Consider the following 18885-nt stretch of genomic DNA (forward strand, 5'->3'; position numbering starts at 1 on the left):
AGGTTCCATTGTTAGATGTTTATTCCGAACCTACCATCCCAAAGCCGGAGTCAGATAGCTTAGAACCACCTACAGAAGGCAGGAACCTAAGTCTCCCCTTAGCCACGGGAATGTCCAAGACATCCTGCAGATATCTGAAACTATAAACAATACCAAGCATATATTTCCCCCATAGATACATACGTATGATAAAGTTCATAAATCAGGCAAAGAAATAACCATTAAAAGTAGAACCAAAATATCCTGTGGCAAATTTATTTAACATTTATTATTTTTAAATTTTTTTCATATAATACTTTTGGACCTCAGTGACCCATCATGATTGAGTTCCCAGAAGGAGAAGCCAGTAAGAAAGGAGGACGTTGTACATATACTAAAGCACAGTTTATCTAAGATACAAATTTGGTGAGAAATCTTACATTTTTATTTGCTATATCTGGTAAGTTTATGCAACAGAATAAGCTAGATCAACCTCTGGGGGAACCTTCCTCAGGTCACCATAGGAACCGCTCTGCCCTCGCCTTCCTCAGAGGCCGCCATAGGAACAGTTCTACCCAGCTCTCAACTTCACTATTGGCGCCCCCTGGATGCACTTCCCCAGGGCCGGCAGCAGGTTCCCTGTGGCCCTGTCTTTCAGACTTGTAGTTCTTATGAACAATTTACTATGGACTTTTGAGTCAAAGCAAGAAGTTGCAAAGGGCCTCAAAAGGAAGATTTGTGGGACAGACTCAACACGAGGAACGCCAGATGCCCCACGCCCTAGCAAGTGTCAAACGGAACCATTTGATACATCTTGAGGTTTGCACATGAGCCTCTTCTGAGCAGTCCATGCCCTCAAGGATACTCATAAGCCAAAGGAATCTAAGATTAAGAAGGGCAGGGCAAGTTTAACAAGAGCAGGGGTGGCTTTCTAAGTGGCCAGCAGTCCAAGCCAAGGGCAGCTGGCCTGGGCAGGCCCTGACATGAGTCTGGCAGAAGGCAGAGCCCGGCCCCATTACAAAGCATCTTGGGGTATGAACTCACAGGCTCCAGGCCAGACCTTGTGCTGCAGACATGAAGGTAATTCTCTATACACAGCCTAGAAGCAGCTGCGACTATGACCCCAACAAGACACACTGGAAAGACACTTCAATCTACAGATTCTATGGCTAGAGATATTACATTAATCTAGATTTATGGCTAGAAATCTCTGGCTAGGAATATCACATTAAACTATACAAAACTGGCATTTCTGTAAGTGAAAAATGTCAGAACGTTGGAAATTATGTATGGCCCAACCAGTCAAAGAATAATCCTGAGCACCTTCATCAGACTCCATGCAAAGATTTTCATACTCACTGTACGATGTTTGTCTTTTATTTTGTTTGGCTTTGAGATAGGGTCTGACCAAACGAGCCCAGACTAGGCTGAAACTCTCCAGGCAGAATTTGAACTCATGATCCTTCTGCCTCTCTCTCCCAAGTGCTGGGGTTGCAGCATGTGCCACCCTGCTCTGGGCAACGTTGGGTGCTAATGACTGCTTTCAAGGTGAGTATCGAATGCGCATTTTAGAGAGGCAGGGACTCACACACAGTGCTCACACAACTCCATCCACACCAGGTCTGTATGCTTCAAGCCCCCACACATAGGCCTTACACCAACTGCCCAAGCCAGATCTTGGCTCCATGCACCTTCTCTGCTCTCTGTTCTACAGCAGTGGCCATGGTCAGGACTCCCATCCAGATCAGCAAATACTCTATCAATAAGCAGAGCCTGGCTTCCTCAATTGCAGCAAAATATATTTAGCAAATACTTTCAAGAGGAGAAAAACGTCTGGAAATTTATTTGGGGGAAGGAAGGAGACTCTTGAAATGCACTTCTAAAATAAATAGCAAGCAGTCAACAAGAGAACTGTCCAAACCATCTTAAAATGCATTCACTCTGACTGTGAGTTACTCTGCCATGCTGTGGACCACTAAGAAGGCAGCAGGAATGATGTCATCTGAGGCTCAGAGTATGACCATTGACTCTTTCCTCTCAATGACTGCCGAGTTACAGAGGCAGGGGATGAAAACGTCCCAAGAGAATGAGGCATAGTCAGAGACTGGTCTCTGGCATCCTCTACCCTTCTCAGAGGTTGGGGATGGTATGATAAGTAAAAGCGGACCCATAATATGACTCAGTGGGCAAAGCACTTCCCTTACAAACCTCCCGATCGGAGTTCTATCCCTGGAACCACCTAGAGGCGGAGAATAGAATGAACTCCACAGAGTTATTCTTGGACTGCCATACACACACCATGGCAGATGCGCACCCCTCCATGACTCAACAGTGCTTTAAAATATTAAAGATAAATAAGATGGCTTTGCTTTGAGAGTTAAAAGAGCACATATTATGAACTAGGATTATGAAAGTCAGAGCCCGCACAATGAAACATACGTAGCTCGTACTCAGTCCAAATGACTATCGGTAGAGACCAGATTGGAGGATTAAAAACAGGAGGGAAACTAACCTTGACATGGGCCAGGTAGTGATGACACGTCTCCTCCATGCTGGTCAGCTGCAGCTTCTCCGAGACCTGGCCGGCAGTCTCTCCCAGCAGCACGAAATAGACTCTGGGCAGCTGGCCCTTCTCCTTCTGGGCCACATCAGCCGTCAGATTGTAGCTCAGATCTGACAGGAAATGAAGGGTTAAAGATGTCAGAAAAGATGGACAGACACACAGTGGTGAGAGCACCCAGTACCACAGTTCTGCGGAGACCCACGCACAGTTCACACAATATAGGGGACTGTCCCGTGCACACATCAAGAGCTTCTCAGAAGCCTGTGACCAGGCTGTGGAAGAACTAGAATGGCCTCTGTCTCCCCAGAAATCCCACACACATAAGACATACAGTTCTTCCTTGTTTAAACCTCATGCCTATGTGAGGTACCGATGGAACCACCAATATACATGTGCGTCAATGATTACCTTTCCCATGCACAGAGTGGTCAGCAAACCTGCTGAATGTAACTAGAAGCCGCTGACTTCATGAAATTGACTTCTATCGAGCCACATGGTGTGATAAGGGAGCAATTGCTGCAGTAATTCAACGTCTCTCAGAAATGTCGAGTCTCGCTCTCAGCCACAACAACTTCCCATCTGTGTGTCACCCGTGTTGGAGCGAGGAGACCGCGCACCAGGGACTGACACAGTGAGGTGTCAGTCAACACCACAAGAAAAAATAAGTTCACTTTGATGGAGCGCCATGCTTGGAAACCGAGGCTCAGAGTGCCTATCCTCCCATCACGGCTCTGGCCATGGTGGCTCCTACATGGAGTGTTCCTCCTGAACACTCAGTTCTACTACATGGAGTGTTCCTCCTGAAAACTCAGTCCTATACCTGAGAGGGCAGTGACAGACAGTAGAGTGGCCTGCACACAGTATAGAACAGAAAAATGGAATAAAGATGCTCTGATGTCAAATGTATGCTGGGTAAACCCAACAGATCTTGCCCCGTTGCTCTGGAGCGTGTAAAGAAACAGATAGCTGTGTGTTTTGTTTGGTAAGATGAACTTCAGCAGACCTACAGCACTGTTCTCTGGGCGGGGTCCGGTTTCTCTGTGAGCCATTTGACTTCTTAGCTCTTCGGTGGATTCTGAGATTATTGTGTTTTTTAAAAATTTTATTTTATTTTATGTGTGCATACGTGCATGTGTGTGTGTGTGTGATTGCATGCTACATGAGAGCAGGTATCCAAGGCTAGAAGGACTTGTGGGAGCCCCTAGAACTGGAGGTACAGGCAACTTGGGTCCTTTGGAGAGATCAACCACTGAGCCATTTACCTAGCTCCAGGAAGAATATTTTTTTTTATGGTGGAGAAACAATAATCTATGCCCTAAAATGACCAGATGAGATAGCTGACCAGTGAGAGGGCAGATGACCAGGCCATCTCCATACAGCTGTCTGTCAGAAGCTTGGGCCATTCGTTGAAGCCAGTGTCTTGCCAGTGTTTAAGTGTGGTGAAGTCAACCCACAGGAATAGCTATGTCTGTAAATAGCATCAAAGGGAGCCACCACCAAAGGAAGACTGAGCAGGGAGGAAAAAAAGGTGGCTTGACAGGCCATCTGTGGCTACACCACGGTGGGGTTTTTTTTTGTGTGTGTATCTAATGGCTTTCTTGGGCCCCTGCCATATAGTACTATCATGCCCAGATGGCAGATTCCTAGCCAGTGGAGGTTATGATGTCCTAACTTGTTTATCCTAACAAGCAGCTGAAGCAAAGCTGGGTCACCAGGAGGGACCTGGGATATGGATCATCCCAAAAGATAGTTCTACTATTAAGAAAAGAACAGCCAGGGGAAGTGTTTCAGTATAGAAAACATGGTGTACAAGCAAGAGTTACTAGTAGAGTGTGTGCATAGACTGCCAAGGTCTTGAAGAAATCCTATAGATCAACTCATAAAAAAAATAAACAAAAACCAACTTCATTTTTAGGATAAATGGTCCAGAGGCTCCAAAAGGGGAAATACTTGCTCCAGTTCATGAACTATCTACCACAAAGCAGAATCCAGAGCTCTCTAGATATAATCTGGACTATTCCTACCACACTGCATGTAAGTGCTTAATTTTTCAATCTTACCTACTGTCTTAGTTAGGGTTTCTATTGCTGTGAAAAGACACCATGACTACGGTAACTCTTATGAAGCAAAACATTTAACTGAGGTTGTGGCTTGTAGTTTCAGAGGTCAGTCCATTATCACCATGTTGGAACACATGGCAGCATGCAGGTAGACATGGTACTGGCTATACCATGAAGGCAACAAGAAGTAGACTGAGGTACTGGGCATAGCTTGGGCATATATGAGGCCTCAAATTCCACCACCACCACAGTGACATACTTCCTCCAACAAGGCCACACCTCCTAATAGTGCCACTCCCTATGAGCTAATTACATTCAAACTACCACATGCTGTGGGATAATGCTCTTGAACACTGTAAAGATTTGCCACTCATATTGGTTTAATAAAATGCTGATTGGCCAGTAGCCAGGCAGGAAGTATACACAGAGCAACCAGACTAGGGAAATTCTGGGAAGAGGAAAGGCAGAGACACAGTCATCAGCCAGACACAGAGAAAGCAAGATGAGAATGCCTTACTGAGAAAAGGTACCAAGCCACATGGCTAACAATAGATAAGAATTATTGGTTAATTTAAGTAATAAGAGCTAGTAAATAATAAGCCTTAGCTAAAAGGCCAAAGAATTTATAATTAATAGAAGCCTCTGTGTGTTTCTTTGGGACCGAATGGCTACAGGGCCAGGCAGGACAGAAACTTCAGTTTGCAACCACATTCCACTCCATGGTCCCCATAAGCTTGTAACAATATCAAAATGCAAAATGCATTTAGTACAACTTTAAAAGTCCTTATACTTTATCACAGTCTCAATAATTTTTAAAGTTCAAAGTCTCTTCTGAGATTCATGTAATCTCTTAACTGTAATACCTTATAAAATCAAAAATCAAAAAGCAGATCACATACTTCCAACATAAAATGGAACAGGAAATACAATACCATTCCAAACACAGGGAACGGAGCATAGTGAGGAAACACTGGACCAAAGCAAGATGGAAAAACAACTGGGCAAACTCCAAGCTCTGCATCTCTATGTCTGATGTCAAAATGCTCTTCAGATCTCCAACTCCTTTCAGCTTTGTTTACTACAACATACTCTTTCTCTTGGGTTGGTTCCAATCCCTATTAGTATATCTCCTCAGCAGGAATCACATGGCTGTGGCATCTCCAACATCTAGGTGTCTCCAAGGCAATCCAGGCTTCAACTTCACAGCTTCACACAATGACCTCTCTAGGCCTCCAGTCAGGGACATCCCTGAAACATGCCTGGCCTCAGCAACCTTCCTTAGTCACAGAGACAGATTCTATAACACCTTCCTTCTGTCCTTAACTCTGAAGCCAGGACCACATGGCCAATGCTGCCAAGTTCTGCTGCTTGCTGAGGATGGAACACGGCCAGCCCCCTTGTTCAAATGTACCTTTACCAGCTTTCTGTCTGTGATGGTTTCCTTCACTGCCTAAACTTGGCTGTTTTGGAACTTGCTATGTAGACCACGATGGCCTCAAACTTAGAAATCCACCAGTCTCTGCCTTCCAAGTGCTGGGATTAAAGGGTGCACCGCCATACCCAACTCTAAGCTTTTCTTTAATTCCTTTTTACAAGTTGAAAAGTTATCTGGATGGGATCTTGCCCTGAGGTCATCACTCCCTTTATTCCATTTCTTAATCTAAATCCTTGAACACAGGATTTTCCTCAATTCTATTTCCTGGTGCTCCTTTTCTCCTCAAATTATTCATTCTGTATTTTTTCTTGCTCGGCTTGTTCCTTTACGTTATATAATCTTCCTTAGAGTGAACACTAACAACCACACGACAGAATCTATACTAGGCTGTTTTGAGATTTCCTCTGCCAATGGAATTAATCAAAAACTTTTCATTTTAGCCTCAAGCAGACTCCTTGGATAAGGGTAAAAGCAAAATATCACAAGACCAGTAAGTCTCTAGTTCACACACTAACATTCGCCTCTGAAACCTCTTGATCAAGCCCCTAGCAGTTCAAATAACTCTTAGTACCACTGTTTTCCATGTTCCTACCAGTATGGCCCATTAAGCAACACTTAAAGCGTTCACCTGCTTTTCTAATCCACAGTCCAAAAGTCCATATTCCTCCAAACAAAAGCATGACAAGACTTATCGCAACAATCCTCCACTCCTGGTACCAACTTCTGTCTTATTTAGGGTTTCTATTGCTGTGAAGAGACACCATGACAACAGCAACTTTTATAAATCAAAACATTTAACTGAGGTGGTGGCTTATAGTATTAGAGGTTTGGTCCATTATCATCATTGGGGGATGTATGGTGGTGTGCAGGCTGACATGATGCTGGCTACATCTTGATCAGAAGGCAGCAGGAAGAAGACTGAGGCACTGAGCATTGGTATGGGAAGTCCTTCTGTATATGTGTCACTTTTTATTGATTAATGAGTAAAGAAGCTTCTTTGGTTTGTGACAGGGCAGAATAGAACTAGGCAGGAAAACTAAACTGAATGCAGAGAGAAAATAGGTGGAGTCAGTGAGAAGCTATATAGCCACGATGGAGACAGACACCAGGGACAGAACTTTACCCCGTAAGCAACAGCCACATGGCCATACACAGATTAATGGAGATGGGTTAATTTAAGATATAAGAGTTAGACAGAAATATGCTTACACTATTGGCCAAACAGTATTGCAAATGATAATTTCTGCATGATTATTTTGGGAGTCTGTGCAGCCAGAAAATGAACAAGGAGCCTCTCCCAACCAAACTTAGCTTGAGCATATATGAGACTTCAAAGACAGCCTCCACATTTCCTTCAGCAAAGTCATACCTACTCCAACAAAGCCACATTTCCCAATAGTACCACTCCCTGAGCATATGGGAGCCAATAACATTCAAACTACCACACCTGTCCTGAAACCTCTCATGCTTTGAATGCAGAAATGGCAGACCCAAGCACCGACAAAGGTCCAGAGCTGAACCCTAAGCCAATCTTTTTACTGCTGGCAGTAACAACCCGACAGGACAAATAGTTATGCTTAAATGAAGCGAGGTTCAAAATGCTATTTAGCAAGATGACATCTGGAGATGCCCACTGCTGGAAAAAAAAGTCAGAGGCCATGGTTGGTTACACCAAGGTGGGGGTGGCAGTCACAGAGTCTCTACAGCCCCTGACAAGAGTGTCCCAGGTGACCAATGAAGGCTGTCCTTGTCCTGCAGGAAACGGAAAGTGGAAAAGACAGACAGCAGACCTCAGTGATCCAGCCAGATGAGCCCAGAGAGAACGGGAATGGTCCTCTTCTAAATCATCTGCCTCCACCAAGGACTTTCTCCAGTTCAAGGCAGAAGTCAGGCTGGGAGCAGCACAAGCAGGCAGGACATAGTTGCCTTTCACTTAGGACCCCTCACATGGAGGCATGCCCTACACTGACTCTCCAGATTCCCCAGCAGGACTGAGTCGGATGGACCCAGAGTGGTAACAGGTTTAGTCCTACACACTCTATTTGATTTCCTAGAATGGTTAATTTATGTGCCAACTTGGTTGAACCACGGTAACCAGATATTTAGTCAAGCACTAAATTACACAGTGCTTTGAAGGTCTTCTACAAATGAGGTCGACAGTTATATCATTGGACTTTGGATGAAGCAAACCAAACTCTATAATGTGGGTGGGCTGCATTAGTTGAAGGTTTTGATGAGAAAATTTTTAAATATATATGTGTGTGTATATATATATATATACATATACATACATATACATATATATGCCATTATATGTATATAATGATCTCTCTGTTTCCCAATAAGGAGTCCTGTGTCTAGCCTACCCACAGACCTAAACTACAGCTTCAGCTCAGCTCTGTCTCCACAGTCTCATGAGCCAATCCCCTAAAACCTACCGGCTAACCCCACGTTCCTCCCTTACTCCTCCCCATTTCCAACTTCCCTGATCAGTTCCTTCCCTGATCGGGGATATATATGAGTTGGGGGAGACCTTAACACAGGGCAAGTTGGGAAAGGGGAGCGAGTTCAGCCTTCTGCGCATGCCCAAAGCTGCCCTGAGTACTTTGCGAGGAAAGCGCCCACCTTCTGCTCAAAGTGCAACAGCGGTCACCAGCGAAGATCCTAAAACTCTGAAAACTCGTGCGAGGGGGGGAAGCTGCAGTTCAAAGAACAGAGCTGAGGATGGGGCCACTGCTCTGCTCCGGGTGGGGCACGTGGGGGCCAACCCGTTAACCTAGCAGATTTCTCAAATGTTCCAATGACTGATCCCAGGCAGACCCGGTTATCCAGTCACCAAGAGCAATAGCTTTGCAAGCATTTCCTTTCTAGAAAATATTGTGCTCGATATGAAATTTATTTTGACATTATAAATATAGAGAACTTCATTCCCTATCAGACTCTCGCTTCTAGAAGCAAGCATGAGGAAACCCCACCTGAGTGCAGAGAGTCTGGAAGCCGTCAGAGGTGAGAAGGAATAGTCACCTATGAAGCCTCATGCTCCAGTGGTAGCCTTAAATCGTCCCCCCTCGAGGGCCCCAAGCATGTTGGGATGCAGCCAATCAGCTTGCTTGGGGGTGGGGGCGGTGCCTCAGGCCTGCAGCTTGGCCTCCGCAGCAACCCCTTAATACAAACCAGCTCTGGAATCGAAGCCTGCCGGCAGAGGATTGCTGGCTCAGATTAGAGCCAGTTCCCACAGCACACGACACACCAAGTTCTTCCTTCTGGCAGTCTGTGTCTATGCCATGTCGAATGATGTCATGTGGATGGAAAAGCGGATCAGACCCATGCTTTCGCCTGCTTCTCTTCCCTGCCCCCTGGGCGGATTCCCAAGGGCCCCCCACATGGGCTGGGGCCGGGGAGAGCGCCAGCTGTCTCGCATCAACGAGGGCTCTGGTCTATCCCAGCCAACACCGAATCATTCCCGAATCTCCCCCAGAACAAGGATTCAGCTGTGACCGTCTACCAGGGTTCCTTCCAGCGCTACTTGCTCCCGCCCCCCCCCCCCCCCGTGCTTCCCAGAGGAGGGGGGAAAGGGATATTTCCACTTTACTAGCTTTCCTTAATTCTCTCCATCTTCCTCCAAGGAATGCGACATTTACTTGGCAGTAATTGCTTTCTTAGGTAACCCCCATTTCCTTCTCTGACAAGGCTCTCTCTGGTCTCATCCCTACACTTCTGGGGACCGGAAGCTTTGAGAATCAGTCTCTCCCTAGGGAGTAGACAACACCACCTCTCACTGCGGGGGGGGGAGGGGGGGAGGGGAGGGGGGGAGCGTTGGGGACACAAGGGATCAGTTTCCAACTGTATTTCTGCTACTTCTGTGGCTGACCAGGGGGCCATCCCACAGGGCCTGGAACCCAGAGCTTGTCTGCTCTCACTGTTCATGGAAAGCTTTGTCGGGCTGTTTGTAAGCCCAGGTCACACTCAGGTAGAGGATCTGAGTGCAAAACGGGCTGGAGACATAGCCCAGTGGCCGAGTGCTTTTGTAGCATAAATGAGACCAGCAGAGTGGGAAAATGCAACTCCTTGGGACACAACCCTTTCTGGTTTTCGTCTGATACTATGGCAAAAGTACAGAATTGCAATTCTCAGCCTCTAGACAGTCAAGCCTATGGCCACCAAGAAGGCAGACATGCAGCCCATGGGTGAAGGGCTCAGCATTGGTGATAGCACTCAGTCCTTCTCAGTGACTGCCAGGAGGCTCCGAGAAGCCACAGTCAGCCCCTGAGCCATGGATGAAGGAGAACACTCTGGAATGAGCCGAACTCTTGTTTGAAATTGCTTAGCAAAACGTGCAATAAACCTGCCCCTGGGCTGCCTGCTGCCAGAGTGGGAAGCCAGCCTGCATGCCACTCTGCATGTGTCTAGAAGGGCAAGTGAGAGACCCCTCCCACTAGAATGTGAGTCTGTGCTCTGTGGCCACGCCTGAGAACTTCATCGCCCTCTCTGAGCAAAGAGCCCCAAATAACGGAAGATGAGGCTCATTTTCTTACCTCCATGCTTCTCCAGAGACCGGAGGGAGCATGGAGACCGTCCTCCAGAAGCTAATGCTCTCTGGAGTAGGAACATGGCCTTAATATTTCAGATCCCCCATGAACCTGGGTGCTTCCATGCCAGTTACGCAGTTCTTGGTTCTAGTTCTAAGCCCACCTTCTCCACTTTGCTGGGATTCCACCAGTTTGCTTTGCCAACAGCTGGTGTGGGAGGTCCTTCTGTCTATGTGTTGCTTGTATTGCTTAATGAATAAAGAAACTGCTTTGGGCCTATACTAGAGCTACAGGGGGACAGAGCTAGGCAGGGGAAAACTAAGTTGAATGCTGGGAGAAAGAAGGGTGGAGTCAGAGAGAAGCCATGGAGCCACTGCAGTTAGATCCTGGGAACTTTAGCCAGTAAGCCACAGCCATGTGGCGATATACAGATTAATAGAAATGGGTTAAATTAATATATGAGAGTTAGCCAATAAGAAGCTAGGGCTAATGGGCCAAGCAGTGATTTAATTAATAGAGTTCTGTGTGATTATTTAGGTTCTGGGTGGCCCGGACGAACAAGCAGCCCCCTCCTACAAGCAGCTTCCTGTGAGGGTCTGCCAATGGGGAGAGGGGAAGAAGCGCACCTGTGAGGCTGGAGGGAGAAGAAGACCTCACCCTTCCCTGCTTATTTGTCCACTTAACCAAGGACAGCTTCATGGCTGCTGGACCCAACGGATGTAATTCTATTCCCTAGGTCCTCCTCCATGGCCCAAAGTTCTCACTGTACTTTCTCAGAGGGGTGAGTAGCACCCTCAGTAGTCTCTACTTAAATATTTAGGTGCCCCCCCCAGAGGGGTAGGAAGAGATGGGGGGAGGTAATGGGAGGAGAGGAGGAAGGGAAAATTGTGATTGATATGTAAAATTAATTAATTAATTATTTAAAATATTTATGTCACCCCCCCCAAAAAAAAATAAGATAAAATAAAAAAGATTTAGGTATCAGATGCACAGGGTCCCTTCTTCAACCTCACAGGTCCTGATAACCCCGAGAAAGGAATTAACAGAGTATAACCTTGACTGGTTACCCGGAAACTTGGTAAAACACAGGCTGCTGGGGTCCACCCTCAGAGTTCTCGTTCAGCTTGAATATGCATGGCTAACAAGATCCCAAGTGATGCCACACAGCTGATCTGAGGAGCTGGCCAGCTATGGCACAGTCCCAGCCACGGCAACTGTCTCCGGCAGTTACTGCTGCATCCTGGCCTGCCCAGTCACTTCCGAGAGTTGAAGCCTACTAAAACGTAAGGTGTGGTGATCTGTTCCTTGACTGGATTCGCCGTGTCCATAACATTTCACTCCTTCAAGGGCCACGGTCCAGCTCAGATCCTTGTAGATTTCCTCCACGTGGTCTGTGAAAAGCTGGTGCCTGACTGTGGCCCCAGAAGGGGTGAGTGATCACAGGGGCCCCCGTACCATCTCTTCACTCAGCCCGGGAGTCTGAAGCCCCTTGGCCCACGCCTGTTTAAACTCAGCCTCTCCTCTGTTCCCGTTGTGCCATGTTACCATCATGCTCACCAGAACATGGATGAAGACCATGAAAGCGTGTCAGGAGCAAAGCAGTGAGAACTCTCTAGAGCACAGCTGTTTCCAGTGCACAGCACAGGCAGACGCACAATGCACAGCTGGCAAATGAGTACCAGCATGAACTGTTGCTTGCTCGTTTCTTAGCGCTCTAAAATGTGCATCAAAACTAACATTCAGGGTATGGGTCTCTGGTAGGTATGTGTTTGTCAGGCCAGAGGGCCTGGGTTTGATCCCCAGCTCTAAAATAATGATCACTTCCAGCACCTAAGAAATGTTTGCTAATTGATTCTCACTGCCATGAGCAGGTGTTTAGGTCCAGGAGGAACAGAAACCTTTTGCATCAGACTCTGATGGTTCCAACCATAAAGATGATAGGAAGAAACCATGGTTGAGAAATGCAACTATATCAGACTAAGTACCCAGCCCCAACAGCTGGATGAACTTAAAGAATATTATTTTACTCCCTGGACTATATATAAAAATCATATGACCCTTCAATCTCATGTTTATCGTATGACTATGCTCAGTGTAGCAATTTCTAAAGTTTCTTTAAAATAAAAGAAAAATCTTTCTAAGTAAGCACAAGGTTTAGTTGTGGGGTTTGCTCAAGGCAGTTGATCATGATGATTTGCCAATGAGATCGCAGGGGACTGGCCTGTTGTCGGATAAGGCAGAGTATTTAAAGTTCAGCTGAGTGGACTACATATGAGTGTGCATATGTGTGAACTTCAGAGTAGTGCTTTGCACACTCAAATCGCATGCACACCTCACAAGGATGTTGTCATAGTTACCTACAGCTCCCGACTTGGCACAGCCTAGAATTATGAGAGAGAGTCTCAATGGAGGTGTGGCCCAGATCAGACTGTCTGACTGTGTTCTTGATTGACAGCTGATTTGGGAGGGCCCATCCCCATGTGGGCAGCACCATCCCTGGACCGTATAAGAATGCTAACTGAGCACGAGCTGCGTATTCCAAACTCTCTGAGATGCCAGAGCAGGACCATGCTCTTAAAAACCTAAGCCTCGGAACCCTTCACATCCTGATCTGATGTCAGTTGTATGGGGCGACCCTGCTGCAAGCTTATGGGGTGGGGGTGGGGTGGGGAGCGTCTCCAGATTCTTATTGTTTCTTTAACTGCGTGAAGCGTTCCATATGGGCAAGGTTCCGGCATTTCATCTCACCAGCTCACACTCAGCCCCGCCCAGTGAATTCCAGTCTAGGCATACATTTGCGGGGAAGGATGCTTGAGGTTCAATGTCATTTGTCCTAGACCTGGAGGGGTGTGTGAAATTTGAAATATGTAAATGAGCAGGAAAGTGGAAAGAGGCGCCCCAGACAGTATCCAGTCCACTGGCCCAGCTAAGGTAAGGCAGGTATCCCAAGCTCTGACACTGTGACTCATTACCGATTTCTTCTGGCACATGCTTGCCATGGAACCGAAAGCACACGGTGACATTCAGGCAGTTCACAGGCTGCTGACCGTCATGGCACTGAGGTGCTGTGATGTTGATGGAGCCTGGGAGGAAGATGGAGACCACCACAGTGATGACCGGTCTGGCTCTGCACGACAAGGAGAGGAAAGGAAACCTGCATTAAGTAGCAGCTCTCAGAACCAAGCAAGAACTGGACAGGCGGAATAGCTCCTGGGACTTCAGCCAGCATTTAATTAAAGAATGAAATGCCCCCAGAGAGAAAGGCTAGTGTGCTCTGTAAGTATTTTTTCTGGTTTTAAAAGTAGCACATTCCCTAAAATACTAATGGTTTGCTTCCCCGGTAACAAAGGCAAGTTAGTTGTTAATGAAACACAGCTGGGTAAAGCCGTAAATCAAGCACCAGATGCTGGGTGATTATTTAAAATTTCACCCAAGAAGTTCCGATTTCCATTTCATTGGGGAGGCATGAACACAGTGAGGAAAAGTCTCTACAGCATAAGCCATGGTTCAGGAGCTAGATGTAAAGCCGGTGTGACAGTTTGCTCCCATAATCCCAGAATCTGAGGGACTGAGTCAGAATGATTTCCCGGCCTTCTAGGCCAGCCTTGGTCACAACATGAGGGCTTGCTTTAAAACGCCAAAGGGAGGAGAGAGGGTGGGGAAGAAGGGGAGAGATAGACAGACAGAGACACAGAGAGCCTGAGAGAAACAGAGACAGAGAGACAGAGAGACCACTAGAAACCTACAGAGTGGTTCCCCTGCCATTGTCAGCAAAAGTTGGTCAAATATCCTCTTTTATTTATGTCTATCAATCCATTGATTATGGTCTAAAAAGAATTGATTGACGGAATCCCAGCTGGTACCAGCAAAACACTTCAAGGAATTAACCTGACCAGCCTTAGGACAAAACGAAATCCAATAAACACAGCCTCCTCCCTGACGTGACCACCCCCCAGTGCCTGATGGATGGACTGCATCCCTGGACTCCCCTGCGGCAACAAGACAAAAGCTGAGAAGGAAGCAGGCTTTCCTTTCCCATCCTTTCCCATCTGCTCAGGGAGGAGGCACCTAAGCTGTAGCTTGACCTCCCCCACCCTGCCCTGACCTCACAAAGCGAACCTTTTCCCCCTTGGGATCCCTGCCCTTCATGCTGCTGGAGAGACATGAGACAAAGGGACAAAAACTGGGCCTAATGCCCTCACGTGTGGGTAAGCCTCATCCAGAATGCACCAGGGTGACAGAACGGTGGCCAGAGAACCCCACAGCACAGATGGCACCGGGACCTCACCGCTACTGCCACTGCAGGGACAGGAAGGTCAGCAGAAGGGCAGCTGTGAGGGGGCAGTGAGAGCTGGGGAACTCAGAGTAAATCTGACTGTGTGACCAAAGGGAGACAGACAACAATAACGCCAGAGAGAAAGCAATATCCTGGTCCGTCGGCTTTCTTCTGGGTTCATCCTTAGAAGATGCTAGAACTCCTCAGAAAGACCACTTCACCCTAGTCGGTGTAAAATGATGTCATGGTTAATTTTGTCAACTTGAGCGGATCTGGAATCACCATGAAAACACAGGAGTGAGTCTCTAGATTAGGCCAGGTGAGGCGGGAAGACCCATGCTGAAGGGGAAGGGGCTGGGAGTCTCTGAATAAAAACGATAAAGCGAGTTGAGCACCAGCATTCATGTCTCTCTGCTTCCCCACTGCAGGTCTCATGTGACCTGCCCCCTGACACGTGACTATCCCATACACACACACACACACACACACACTGTGCTGGGCCAGTGTCCTCAAACTGAATAAAATAAACCTTTCTTCCTTCCTTGTTAGTTCTCCCCTCCCAGGCATTTTGTCAAAGCAATAAAAGATCCCTTCCCCCTCCCCTTCTACCCCTCCACCCTCTACTAGGGGCAGCAGAGACAAAGTATCCACAGTTTCAGAGAGAGCCAGGCTCCTGTCTATAATAACACCCTGACAAACCCTGACCTGCGCCTCTATGGAAAAGAAGATGAAAGGCCAGTCCACCCCCTTATCAGCCTGTCAGAGAGAAGGCACCGTCTCCTCGCAGAGACTTGGCTGAGCTGGGTGAGGTAAGCAGGAGACAGGAGCCCTCCAGACAGAACAAACTGGGCAAAGCGTGCAGAGCGGAATCCTGTGATATGTGAAGGAGCCAGCAGAGGCCCTCCCGGTCCATCCCCTTCCAACATCGGCTCCATCAGTTCCCTCAGCCTTTTTGTTTTCACTTAAAGTGTTGCTTTTGGATGAGGAAAGCAATCTTTCATAAACCTCTCTGGTCACTTCCTTTGCCCCGCTGTGGCATAGCACTAAGGTCCTATCACTAGAACAGAGGACCTGCCCTCCTGAGCAAACTTCCTGAGGGCAGAGCTGGGGCCTGCTCACACTCGAAGGGTGGAGCCCACCTGCCCATCCACCAACCTCTAGATAACAGCAGCAGGGGCACAAGTGTTTTTAAGACTTCAAAGAAGCAAGCGAGTGCTTTTCCGTGGCAGAGAGATCGACTCTCCACAGTATACTTCCAGGTAAACAACAGAAGTGGATAGAGGACCATTTTCACCTGACGGTGGTTTTATTCTCCTGGCAGGGCAGGGACAGGTGCAGGCTAGTTACAAAACCAGCCCTGGGCCTTCCTGGGCCTTCCTCTGTCCGAGTTCATCTTTGTTCACACAGTTGAAGAAGTCCAGTAAGGTTCTCTCTTAGCTGTAGCCCAAAGCTTCCACAAACCCCAAGGTACCTCCCTCAGGGCCTTCAATTACAGCACACACAGCAGCTGCCTGTTGGCACACTCAATTCCTCTTTGTCTCACCCCAAAAGAAACTCAAACTCTACCTAAGGTCCCTCAGACGCTGTGTCTGAACCACCTGTGGCTCCACGTGCTCCTTTGCAGCCCAGCTTCGGGAAAAGCAGCCAAGACCCACTGTGCCCCCTGTCCTTCTCTCCCCTCCCCAGGCGCAGCCATGTGACTTCTGCTACCACGCTCCCCAAAAGCTGCATCAGCCAATGCAACCACTGACATTTGGTGTCACTTCAAGCCAGGACATGTCCACCTGGTCCTTTCTGCTGGATGTGATGCCACCATTGTCCTGACCTTGTAGCCCTGCTTTGTTGTCCTCCTGGCTCTCAGCGCCATCTGGGATTTTTTAAAAATCTTGTTCTAATTGCCTTTCCTGGTGCAGTGATAAACACCATGACCAGGCACAACATGAGGAGGAAGCGGTCTAGTTCAGCTTACAACGTATGGCCCATTACCAAGGATTGCTAAAGCAGGGGCTTGAAGGAAACCCAGAGGCTCGGTGCTTATCGGCTTGCTCCCTCTGGTTGCTCCCTCTAACTTGCCTGGCTAGCTGGCTAGCTTTCTTATACAGCCAGGTCCACCTGGCTAGGGATGGCACCGCCCACAGTGGGCTGGGTCCTTCTGCATCAATGGGCAATCATGAAAATGTCTCACGGGCTGGTCTGATGGAAGCAATCCTTCCACAGAGGCTTCTCTCCGCAGGTGCATCAAGCTGACACCCACGCTCGCCACCACAAAGTTCCTAGGTCTTCACCCAGAGGGAGGATAATAGCCACACACACATCACAGAGTTGTTTAGAGGACAAGAAATCAATCCACACTTTGGATACAAAATGTGGGTAGATCTCAGAAGCATTGAATTGGGCGAAAGAACTCAGGAATCAGAATACATACAACGTGATTGTACGTATACGGAATCCTAGGGTGGGCAAAAGTGACCCCTGGTGACAGAAGTGACAGCAATAGATGCAGTTAGACCCTAAGAGGGGCTGGGGAGAGAGCCAATGGATAAACTACTTGTCATGCAAGTCTGGGGACTTGAGTTTGATCCTCAGAACCCAGACACAGGTAGAAGGACAGAATCCATTCTACAGTGCTGCCTTACTATGTACCTTCCCAACACAATAGCAATAACAAGTGATTTTTAACAGCCCAAGAAAACTTACAGGGTGACAGGAATGAACTTTGTCTTGATGGTGGTGCAGTTTGAAAGGGTATGTGCGCCAGTCAAAACTCATTAAGCCATATGCTTGGATGGGTACATTACTGACTGCAAATTAGAATCCAAGAAAGAGAAAGAAAAAAAGAAAGAAAGAAAGAAGGAAGGAAGGAAGGAAGCAAGTGCCCAGTGGATACAGTCACTCACTGCATGGATGAAGACAGACTACATGTATGATGGCAGTCTCACAAGTGTCACCACACAGTGATGTCATAGCTGCCCTGGCTTATATAAGTACATCCTGCTAGACTCAGCCATGACGAACTCACCCAACAAAGCACCGCTCTGAGTACATGCCTGTGGCTAAGCACAGGAACACATATAAAATGTCTGTAGAGTGCCTGGTATGTGGGAGGCATTCGTCAACCATTGGCCACGTCATTGTCTACTGCAGACGGCACACTGGCTAGAATCAAAGACCAGGGACCAGGTCTGTCCTGTTCTCGGTCCAGTCTCTAGCATCTCATACATACACAGTTCCATCTCAGCAGGACAATGTTTACAAGCTGAGGGAAGGAGGGTGTGGGCGCCAGTGACGGTACCGTCGCCATGTGCCTCGGGAGCTCAGGTGGGCTCCATGCTGGAGCCTGAGTCCCCCATCAACAGTGAGGCACCTCTGTTAACATTCACACCGTGGAGGAGAGAGACAAGAAGCAGCTCCTTGTTTGGACTTCATGAGGGAAGACAGCTAGCTCCTTTGGGTTTGGAGCTCATGGGGAAGACAAATGGAGTCTCAGTGCAGAGAGGAGAAGCGGACATGAGCTCCCACACCTAACTCAGAAGCTATCTCCATTGACAACTGCTTGCAAAGGAAGAATTAGTTTTCTCCAATAAATATATAAGTCTCCCTACTCATATAAGCCACACTTCAGGGCAGATTCCACGCCCAGCGGTAGATGGCCAACACAAGACAAACTCAATGGTATTGTCAGAGATTTCTTTTTTGTCTCATAATGCTTTGGTTGAGCCTTATTTTTTTTAAATCTTTTGCTTATCTATTATGGTTTTCAATTTTGTGTTTTTATGAATTTTGTGTGTGTGAAAGAGAGAGTGTGAGTGTTTCTTGTGGTTTTCTTTCTTTTTTTAATTCTGGGGGTCTAATTTGTTGTTATTTTGTTTTGTTTTAATTTCCCTGTTTGTTTTCTAAAGAAAGAGAGAGAAAGAAGGCATGGGGTTGGATGGAGAGGACCTAGAAGGAGACGAGAAAGGAGAGCTGTGATTTAGAATATAGTGTAGGAAAGATAATTTATTCTCAGTTAAAAATGATGAAATTTAAAAGACAACCGAACTGGT

General features: G+C 47.2%; 1 protein-coding gene across 1 annotated transcript in view; it reads right to left on the minus strand.

The window, feature by feature from the left end:
• Window positions 1–18885, minus strand: part of Itga9 (integrin subunit alpha 9) — a 306676-nt gene that overhangs the window by 213527 nt on the left and 74264 nt on the right. Inside the window, exons 14-15 of the mRNA XM_048423214.3 lie at window positions 13539–13693; window positions 2492–2652 (exon numbers count right to left, since the gene is read on the minus strand). Of these exons, the coding sequence (XP_048279171.2) occupies window positions 2492–2652; window positions 13539–13693 (316 nt within the window). The remainder of the gene's footprint in view (window positions 1–2491; window positions 2653–13538; window positions 13694–18885) is intronic.

This window comes from Myodes glareolus, chromosome 4 (assembly GCF_982192425.1).
Source record: "Myodes glareolus chromosome 4, mMyoGla1.1, whole genome shotgun sequence".
Lineage (NCBI taxonomy): Eukaryota > Metazoa > Chordata > Mammalia > Rodentia > Cricetidae > Myodes > Myodes glareolus.